This window comes from Hibiscus syriacus, unplaced genomic scaffold (assembly GCF_006381635.1).
Source record: "Hibiscus syriacus cultivar Baekdansim isolate YM2019G1 unplaced genomic scaffold, ASM638163v2 tig00116962_pilon, whole genome shotgun sequence".
NCBI classification, from domain to species: Eukaryota; Viridiplantae; Streptophyta; class Magnoliopsida; order Malvales; family Malvaceae; genus Hibiscus; species Hibiscus syriacus.
The window spans coordinates 7,037,203-7,048,349 of NW_024063488.1; the positions used below are offsets into that span (position 1 = coordinate 7,037,203).

The 11,147-nt window shown below is 35.2% G+C and overlaps 1 protein-coding gene and 1 pseudogene across 2 annotated transcripts; one reads left to right on the forward strand and one right to left on the reverse strand.

Moving 5' to 3' along the window:
- Positions 1-1,179: 1,179 nt before the first annotated feature.
- LOC120190674 (phosphatidate cytidylyltransferase 1-like) lies at positions 1,180-6,753 on the reverse strand. Of its 2 annotated transcripts, none has more exons than XM_039193726.1 (12): positions 6,638-6,753; positions 5,064-5,254; positions 4,666-4,916; positions 4,398-4,549; positions 4,034-4,175; positions 3,495-3,651; positions 2,820-2,867; positions 2,642-2,728; positions 1,964-2,092; positions 1,796-1,852; positions 1,489-1,572; positions 1,180-1,409 (listed from the first exon to the last, which is right to left on the reverse strand). In XM_039193726.1, the coding sequence occupies exons 2-12, from the start codon at positions 5,136-5,138 to the stop codon at positions 1,323-1,325; spliced, it is 1,269 nt and encodes a 422-aa protein (XP_039049657.1). In that variant the 5' UTR covers positions 5,139-5,254; positions 6,638-6,753; the 3' UTR covers positions 1,180-1,322. The 2 variants fall into 2 exon arrangements, with proteins under 2 accessions (XP_039049657.1, XP_039049658.1); XM_039193727.1 differs by lacking the exon at positions 6,638-6,753 and adding an exon at positions 6,453-6,509.
- Positions 6,754-10,056: 3,303 nt separating this feature from the next.
- On the forward strand, positions 10,057-11,012 carry LOC120190678 (annotated as a pseudogene).
- Positions 11,013-11,147: the final 135 nt, after the last annotated feature.

Genomic DNA, 11,147 nt, shown 5'->3' on the forward strand with positions numbered 1-11,147 from the left:
GAATCAGATAAAATAGATGAATCCATCAAAATCATGGCTTTGCAGAGTTCAGTGTTGAAGTTCACAAAAGTGAAGCAGCACGTTTTGATGTTTTGAGTTAGAAGAGCACAGCCTATCTGTAAGACATGGCGAGTTCTTTAAACTTTCCAGATTTGAGCACTAGAGGATATCTTGGGTTTCCAGATTGTCATGAGCAGCATGTTATTTAGGTGTCAATTAGCATTCCATACTGTTAGGATCAGGCTTCTGCTACTTCCATTTTATTCTGACATATTTGATTGAATTTGGGATTTGGTGGGGCAAAATTAGTGGTGATATGTGGGTTTTGATTACTATCATCATTTTATGCTTATGCATGCCATTTCCTTCCGAACACTACCAAAGCATTCTAGTTATGTTTTCTGATATTACCGTGGACCTGGCATGCACCAAGATTGCTCTGCTCTTTAAGTATGACGACCAAGTCAAGTTAAATTGAATAAGCATTTCAATTGATCAACTACCTAGCATTCTTCAACACCAGATGCATTGTTGGTTAGTGTCAATACCCGACCCTGTTGAATCGGATTATAAATTCATAATTTAAAGTTGTCGTTTTTAAACATTCAAAGATTCCGTAAGGGTCTGTCACCCTTAAATACACCTATTTGAACCTTCATCTCAACACACAAAGGAGTATTTTGCAAAATAGATACCAATTGACAGAAACCTAGGTGATATTTTTCTACAACTAAAGAGCTAACGTAAAATCTAGAGTGAAAGAAAAAGGAGACGCTAGAATTTACAAATGGTGACATCATCTATCCTATTAGACATTTTTTTTGAGAAGAGGATAACGATCCTATGATAAGTAACATCAAAACAATCATTTAACCATCTAATTTTTCGTCAAACACCTCAATAGATGAGATAGATATGATGGACAACAGTGACAATGACCAATGACAGACATCACGAGATTGAATGAGAGAAAATATCCGCCTTGAAGACGTGTGAGATACCAATCCCACATTGAAAAGAAATATGTAAATTTACCTTGAAATGCATACTTTATGGTGACAGAATGCAGCAACCCATATTCCAATTCTGAATTTTAAAAACGAAAATGTTATAAATGTTATGGGCAATTAGGCAATTAAAAGTTAATTGTCTTAACATATACTATACATAGTGAGCGCATAAAGAATACTTTCTGCCTAAAAGTATTTGAATGGAGAAAACATGAAACGCAACAAAGACCATATACAGCATTTTCTTTTCCTCCTTTTGCTGTTACAAATTAAAACACGATGGGCAAGCAATACAGAATTATGCCCGCATATTTAGGAATGTTGAAGTCTTTCCTGAAAGATCTGCCCCAGCTTCATAAGAAGACTTTGCTGCTCTTCGAACGTAAGCTTTGTCAATATCTGCATAGATATTAACACAGCTTATAAGATCATTTATTTTATGGTGATGGGTCAAGAACATACGACGCTATAAATTTACCTGGTCTAAGATCATTTCGACTGAGATACCTTGACGAACAACAAACGACTGGTGATAGATATATGCAAATACTGCCATCACCATCTACATTGAATGATCAAACAAGTCAGAGCTGCATAGATTCATTGGGACCTTTACCACTTAACAACCCTCCTAAGGACATAAATTATTAAAAGAGTTCACGATCCATCCTTCCACTAACTTTTTTTCTCTTTCCATTTGTAACAGCTATAATATCAGTATATTTGGCTTACATATAAAGACACAACATTTAGTTGAACAAAGTTACAAGGCCCCAATTTCTCACCTGACAATCCATTCTATCTGTAATTCCACCATGCCCAGGAATACTATCACCAAAATCCTGTGCCAATATCAGACGTGGGAGTTAACATAAGATACTTTGAGTCAGTATCTTAAAGAAAGATATAAAAAAAGGGGGGGGGGGGAAAGAGAATAGGGAAGGAGTTCACACCTTGATTTTAAAAGCTCTTTTAAAACCACTTGCAAAAAATCCCCCAAAAGGTGCTATAATTGATGCAAACAAGCCAAAGCATAAAGCATGCCACTGAACAGGCAAAACACAGACCTCTTTCCAAGCAAACTGCCCCAAAAAAAGTATAACAAGTGATAGAGCATTGTAGCCGAGACAATAGCATTTCGAGTTTTTAGTGAGATAACAAGCCTTTTTAACATATCCAATCCATCAGCAACCACATTCATCCACAATAAAGTCCACAGCCTTAGAATTTGGCCACAGGACTTAAAAGGATCCAAGCACTTTGAGCTGAGGTGATAATCATCGACGGGCATTGATAAAGACACTAAAGATTTTTTAAAAGGCTTGTGATCTTTAACTAGCAGGAATGGGAAATGTGGCATCTCATATGTTGAGATGGTTATTTGTTTAGTAAGATACATAATTACATATCCAAAGAAGGATAACTTTTCTATTGATTGTCCATCACAATTCAAACATTTAGTCTTTTTCCCTTTAAACAGAGAGTTCAGAACCATCAGACCAGAAATTTAAAGTGATTTTTTTTTCATGGGAAACTTAAAAGTGTAATCCTTTCTTCCAAGAAAACTAAACCTTACCAACTAAAAAGGAATAATTAGGACAATAAATTCAGAGACAACTAATTAAGCTCACCCATTGCGAAATCCATCCTGGTAAGATATAATTATCAGGCTTAAACAATGGACCTGGGTCACATTGAAGCCAACCAGTTGATAAATCCTGCAAGCATTACCCTCGCACACTAAGTTTTCGGGAAAGGAATCAGCATGCTTATTGAAGGGTCAAAGAAGAGGTTGAATCCAATAATTACCTTTCCTGGACAGGTTAGCCACTGGAAACGACCCAAGATATTTGCAAGCTGCATATGCAGAAACTCACTCCATCATGTTTATGATAAGTACTAGAATGAAAGCCTATACATCAAACAACAGGCACATAATTCAACTTTCCCAATTCCACCAAAGGCATGTGCTCCCGTTATTGAATCAAATTGAAAATATGAAAATAGCATATACACATAAATAAAAAGTGCTATTAATATTCTTGATTCAGCACAATTAATCAAAGCATTAGCATTAGATCTTTTGATTGCAGGTTCAGGATGAATTTTTCACATGAATGCCAAAGAGAACACGTTTGATAAATTATTCACAAATGATCTCTGGAAGGATGCCATCGGTGCATAGCTTAAATGTAATCTATTAAACTGGTCCAGGAATATAAAATGTCAACTATGAATCCTGAAGTTAGTACCACTGAAAAAGGAAGAAAAAGATATAAATAGAGAAAATGACAGGCCCCGTGATGTATTCAACTAGAAGGATCAGTCATGCTAAAATTGCTAGATCAGACATGCAATAAGTAAGAACAAACTGCCACTGCAATAATCTTTTCATACAGATCCTGATTAACCTGGCTTAAGATAAGTGATACCCTTATCACTAACAAGATGGAGAGAACTCCAATATGGAAATACTATGCTCACCACAAATGCAGAGATGATAGTTGTAACAGACGCTCCAATAAACCCCTCCCATGTTTTCTTAGGTGATAATTTGATTAAAGGGGTTCTTCCAAAGAAGAAACCAAAGATATAAGCAAAAATGTCATTGATAACAATAAGTGATGCTGGAATAAGAAACCTGGAAAAAAGAAAGTACTTTTGGTTCAGCGAGATGAAGAGTACAGAGAGAATACAGTCAATAGTATGAAAAGCATGCAATTAATGGTGTGAATCTTAAGAGGTAACAGTTTATAATTTTTTTATCAAGGGGTGGAGGAAGGGGTTTCCCAGGTTTGAACCTGAGACCTAGTGCCAACAAGGACTTCAGCAACACAAGTCATTTATCACTACATCAGTGGCTAGGTGATGGTAACAGCTTACGTGTTATTAATGAGATATTTTACCTTTTAGAACTGTTTATTTTCCTTTTTTATCCATGCACACATGTATGTGCACATCTGGTACACAGTGCACCTAGGTAGGTACAATTTAGTAAAGGGTGTCTGAGAAAGAAAAGTTACCAGAAAATTCCTTCAAAGATATTGGCCACAGTAAAGGATGACTGTGTGAATACCACAATCAGAATCATATGTGTCCATGCATACTGGCCAAATTGATACTTGTACATCTTCTTCTTCAATGTAAGAATAAACCACATAAAACCTAATCCCAAAAGCCAAATAATAACAATGAGGATATCAATAGTTATATGTAATAACAAGAAAACCATACAAGATATGAGAAAATAACATATTTACAGAAATTGAGAACATCTAGTCCCACTTTGGTCAAAATTAAAATTTAAGATATCAATAGATGAATTCTTGACATAATTCTTCCTCCATCCCTTCAGTCAAAAACATAAAACAATATGCTTAACAAAACCTGCAATGTACAAGAAGTAGCAGATAGCCATATGATACTTGACAAGGCTGCTAACAAACTGATACAAAAACTTGTCCGAAGTTACAGTATTGACAAGTGGTTGGCTAAGAAGGCGGCCATAAACAAAAAACATTGCAGTGAAGAAGAAGTGCCTGTTCCCATAAAATGAAGAACATTCTGATCAGATGAAAGCAAGTCAGATTTAAGAGTAATTTCTATGGCACAAAAATATTGGTCGCCATATGGAAGGTAAAGGTAGTAATCTAACCAATTTAACAGCCTAAATCCTGGAAGATGGCTATCTTCGTGAGCTTTCCTAAGTAAATTGAAAAGCTCTTTTGCCATAAATATTTGGATAACCACCACCATAGCTGTAATATAGAGATGACCCATGTAGACAATTAATGCAAAACCCCCAATCATCCAAACAGTAGAATGTGTTCGGATCCACATTGATTTGTATTTGTTACGGTCATCAGCAAGAAAATTTCCACCATTTGCTTTAGGCTCTGGAACAACCTGATAGAATGTTTGAATTTTATGAGGTTGAGGAAAAAATTTCCTTGGCTAGAAATGGAAAATGTCTTTTACAAATGACAATAGGAACCATGATCATAGACATGAAAAAGGAATCAATCAAAACATATTAGTATTTGAGTAACCAACCTCATTGGACCGTTTACGGTGCCGTACTCTAGCAGTAGCAGATGATGACACAGCTGTATTATTCTCCTTTTCCATGGCTCTTTACTCAAATGTCGATCGTCAAATGGAAAACCTCACATATATTTCTGGTGCAGGGTAAATTGCTGCGCTGCTACTAAATTACACTCTAAAAGAGAAGCAACTGGGACACACTGAAAGCAACGTGAACTTTTGTACTAAGCAACTTACTCGGAAGAGTAGTAGTAACAAAAAGATGAAATCTAGGCAACCATAATTGTGACAAAGTTTTCACAGAAGCTATAATCAGCTAGGTGCAGAAAACATGTAACAAGAAAGAAGCAGATAAAAATCTCTCAAATATTCATGCAGCAAAATATTCAGTCTTGATAGCCACTTCCAACCTTTTTTTTTCTTTGAAACATGTTAAATCTAGCGCCTTACATTCACAATGACCAACCATTAAACCACTAAATAGACATAACACGGTCAGAAAAGAAGTTGTTTTCTGTATTCTTTCCCTATCCAAATATTTAGGCTTTTTATTACCTCATAGAACCTCAAAATGAAGTCGTTCTCACTAGGTAGTTATTTATACCAATGGAAAAGACCAGTACCGACCAACACATTCTCACTGTAAGGAGCTACCCCGTTGCCACCCACCACCCACTCCCAAGGGGAAAAGTCCAAAAGCTAGAGAACAAAGAACCCCAAAAAAGTATTTTTCCTATACAAAAATACCAGTGGAATCAGATGATTAAGTATTTTTTTAGACAAATAGTGTTATTCCAACAAGATGAGAGAACCGGAGAAAGTGCAGGGTTGGTATACTTGACAAGACCACACCTTTATTCCTTCTTTTAGAAACTTTAAAGGTTCAAACTCTAATTAAAAATTAGGCATAAATCATGAAGTGAACTTTTGATGGAGGCCAAACAAGAGTTTCACAGATTTAAAGACAACCTAATCTATATAGCAATTATGTAAATAGAAATTATAAGTCAAGGATAAAAGGATTGCTAAACCAAGAAAGAAATTAACCGATTACAGTATACATATACTACTCCCATTACTCTTTTCATGTCCAAGATTTACGATTTAAAATTCCAGTTTCTACGAGCAACAGCAAGCTTTAAGAAATATAACTCTACTAAACTCTTATGCTAATTAAAAACAGAAACCTATAGAGATGAATCTAGTAACACAAACCCAGCAGAGTAAACCAACTAAACTTAAACATGACAGAGTAAATAACAACAATAATCACTCAAATCAAATCTGAAGCAGAAAAAAACCCCCTCAAATTCTTGAACCTAGGGGATCGAAAACCAGCGATCAATTTACAGCAGCAAACATTAAAGGAGTATGAGAGCAAGAGAGAGAGTTAGAAACCTTGGTTTAGCTTCCAGTTGCAGTAAAACTTGGAAACCCACCAAATGAGAGTAAGCGCACTCAAATCAAATCTGAAGCAGAAAAAAAACCCATCGAATTCTTGAACCTAGGGGATCGAAAACCAGCGATCAATTTACAGCAGCAAAAATTAAAGGAGTATGAGAGCAAGAGAGAGAGTTAGAAACCTTGGTTTAGCTTCCAGTTGCAGTAAAACTTGGAAACCCACCAAATGAGAGTAAGCGAAAGAGTGACGAAGAGAATAATAAAGTAACAAAAGGTTGAGGAGGCCAAGCGCAAATAGCGTAGTAAAATATATTTGAAAAATAAAACTTTCCTACTCGGAGGAAAATGCTACAAAAAAAAAAAACAGCTGTGTAAATTTTTTTGGATTGTTTCCTTTTTCCTGGAGAACAAAATATTTCTGGTCACATGTAGAAACAGGCTTGTGAAGAGTTTACATTTTCGTCCCTTCTATTTTTGTAAATTATTACTTAATCCCTTGTATATTTCTTATGTGTCCAATTACGGTTTTGGTCTCTTTCTTATACTCTAATTTGGAATTCAATTATTTCAATATCACTAGTTCAAATAATCTATCAAAAGGCTATTGCTTAGAGTTTGCCTTTTCATCCTTGGTCTAAAATTTTCTTATATAATTTATATCTCTATCAATTGATCAATTGTTTCTTATGTGTTTATCTTGTGACTGATTTTGATGTTCAATGACAATTTATGTCCCTCAAGGAAACAACTTTGACAGATGGTTGGCTGCCTGTTTACTTAATGGACAAACCAAAGCTAAAGCTAAAGGTTTGTATCTAAAAGATATATTGATTGACAAGCAGATCCACAAGCTCGCATGGAAAATGCTGGTACAATATTCTCTCCTTATTTCCCTAACCCTGATTTGTTTGATATAATCAGAGAGTAATCCCCTCCCCTGCCACTGCCTTTAGTTAACCATTCCTTTAATCAGTGGGGAATCAAATGCGACTTGCTGCTGCATTTTGAAGGTGTAACGTGAGAAATATAGAATGGACGAGCACATGAGAGAACCTGTATTCTTAATGAGGTCCAGCCTGCCTAAAGAGAGGATGTTGAATGAGTTTTGGTCCCATTCCAATCTGATAATTATGCTAAGCAGTAACCATAATTGGAACAAGTAGAAGCTTCTTTAAGAGTTAAAACCCATTGCAGCACTATTGCCATTGCATCAATTTTCAAAGGTTAGTCACTGTGGGGCTTCATCTTTTTCAAATATTCAATGTATGATTTTGTCCTCCCATGATTGTGTCAACTCTACTCGGATAAATGACATCAATAACTGCAAAATTATGAAAGGTTTTTTGTATACTTCCGCCGTTCGAAGTAAATGAAGAAAAACTGGGCTGCGGATGACGGTAGCGTTGTGCTAGAGTTTAAGAGGTGGGGTTGCAGTAGCTAATAGGCGGGCGGATCTTCCAACGATGTGTAAACAATGCTAAAAGGGGACCATTTACATCATCTATGGGTAGTGAACTCCAAGGGAAATGGTGATTTGCTTTATGAAGGAACATGGAAAAGGACAAAGTCGGGCATGACAAAGGAAGTTGCACGGTTCAAAACGCTATCAATACGAATGGCGAATCAAATTTGGCATGGAACCATGCATGAATTGACGAGGCACAGTTCGATTTCACTCCAAACATCTTTCATTCAATATAGGTAGCGTGGGTGGAACTTTCTGGGCCTTGGACGTGTCCATACTCACGTAACGACAAGTGGGAAGGTATGGGCGCATAATTGGTTAATGACGATTCCTTCTTTTATATTTTTCGGTTCTTTTGACCGATGCTTTCAAGGAAAGCTCAAGTTTCTACATGCTTTCAATTACATTACAATTAGGATGGGCATGGGACTCGATTCGATTGAGTCGTTTTTTTTAAATTTGGATTCGTATCGGATTGTGTTTTTAAATGTGATGTTTGAATTCAGTCACTGTTTTTATTGAATAAAAATAATATTTATTTTATTATTTCGGGTCGTCGAATCAGATTATTACATTTTATATCAGGTCGGGATCGGGTGGACAAAAAATTTGATCTAACCTGACCCATGATCATCCCTAATTACAATCCCTAAGGACGGAGTACTTAGTTACTAGAAAATATTAGAATGGATTCTGCCCAAAAGATATTGGGTAAAGGTTTTACGTGTTTAGTATCGTTTATAAATATAAATATTTGGGCCTAAAAATATCACTATAAATATTTAATTTACTAGTCAATTAATTATTATAAAAATAATATTTTAATTTAAATTATTTTATCTATAATATCAAATTTTAAATTTTTTAAAAATATTTAAAAATTTAAGATTTATTCAACTGGATCAACTATTATTGTATATATATATTTCTAAAAATATAGTTAGTGTCTTAATATCATCACGTTTACATTTAAATTTAAGAAGGATTTTAGGGAAATAAAGAGGAATGCTTTAGTAAATCTAAAACTCATGAATTAAGAAAAATTTAAAATCGAGTTGATGAGTTCAAAAAATAAAATTAAAAGTTCACTATGTTATAGTATAAATTAATGCATCCGTTGTCGACGGTGGATGGAAGGAGATTGGCAAGTAAAACTGTCAAGAATTTATAGGCTCACATAAGCTGATACAAAGCTATTAATGCACTGCTCAAACAAGGTGCACTTATATTTTAATATTTCTCTCCATATATCAACAATTAATTCACGAATTTCATCCCAAATGATCAATAAGCAATTGAAATATACGAAAAATACATTGATATAACACATTCCCTTACTAGAATGGTAGTTGTTAATAGTAGTTCACGCTATGGAGCTGACAGGATGAGCCATGCAACGCCCACTCCTAAGGGTGTGTTTGGTTGGGGGAATGTGAGATTATCATAAGAATATAATCATTTAGTTGACCGAAAATGTCATTCCGGTAATCTTATATTACCAATAGTAGATTTTTTTAGGTATATTATTGGGAATGTCACTACCTCACTTTCTTTAGGTATTGTTGAATTACCGGCGTTTTGACTAAAATACCCTTAAAAAAAATTCTTTCAAAAGTACTATTATTCTGTCATTGAATAATAAAAATTCTACGAATGTTAAATTACAAATTTATCCTTAAACTATTTTATATTTAAAAAAAAAGCTATAATTAAAATTTTATATGAAGTTCAGGGATTAAAATTAAATTTTATCATTTTATTAAACCTTTTTATATTTTTAATTTTGTAAAAAAATTATATAAATTTTATGAATTTAAAATTTTTTAAAGAAATATATAAATATTTTCTAACTTGTTAAAAAATAAATATATAATAAGGATAATTTGGTCAAATACATTCTAATAATCTTTTATTCCTTTAACCGAATACGGTAATCTTATATTCTAGTAAACTAACCAAACACAAGATACAACATTCACAGTAATTATATTCACTAATAATTTTACATTCCAGAACACATACTAAATAATTTGATACTCAAAATGGCAAAAGCTTTGGCATTTGAAGTTGAAGGGGACCTTTTATTTTTGGGCTCACACCAACCGTTCCCGCCTCTTACTCTATTGGTTTTCGTGCAGGAAGTTGCCTGGGATGCCTTCCCCCACTGCTAAAAAGAAGCGCTTAACAATCACTTCACCTCATCCGCCTCTCTTTTCACTTTTTCTTCAAAGAAGCAATAACACAGCTTCTTTTTCTCTTTTCACTGCTCTCAAAGAAGCGACAATGGCTATTATGAAGATGGTAATGGCTGTGGTTGTCATGGCAGCAACCCTCGGAAGCAAAATGGCTGGAGCACAAGTGCACCATGTAGTCGGAGGTGACCGAGGGTGGGACCCTTCCTCTGACGTGGCATCTTGGTCCTGTGGTAGGAGCTTCAGTGTTGGAGACAAAATCTGTAAGCTTTTGCTTTATACTTCCTTTCTAATTACCTTAGCATTAAAACGCTGACGAGCTCCGTTCAACTTTGATAATAGATTGGTTATTAGCCGGCTTATGGGTGTTTGAAAAAAGTCAAACCTTTGTACTTGCATAAACAATATTATACACATGCTTTCGTGATGAAAACCAGTCGTGTTATAATTTTTCTTATTTTCGTTCCTTTTTCTATATTTGTTTATGGTTAAATTGAAGAAGAAAAAATATGTCGGCTTTTTACTGCTGCGCAGGGTTTGCCTACTCTGCAGCAGAGGAGAGCATTGCCGAGCTGAATAGCGAGCAAGAATATGAGTCGTGCGATGTTAGCAACCCCATAAGAATGTACACGGACGGCTTAGATGGCATCCCGTTGAATGGGGAAGGGAATCGCTATTTCGTAAGCAGCAAGCCTGAAAATTGCAAGAACGGTCTAAAGCTACAGGTGGAGGTGGGGCCTTTAGGGAACTCCGAGTCCGAAATACCCAAAGTCGCAGTGGCTGCCGCACCACCCACGACCCCTTCTGGATCATTCCGGCCTCATGGGGAGCTCCGTGTTGTTGTTGGTCGGGCTGTCGCTTTGCATTTGCTATATGGGTATTTAGTTGTTACGAGTTATTTATGATTCTCCTTTAATTAGGCTAGTGTTTATTATATGCAAATCTAATTTAGTTTTCAAAATTATGTATTTAATATCTTTGCGACATGACCCTTTAAAACTTAAAGAACATCAAAATATAAATTTTAATTTTTCA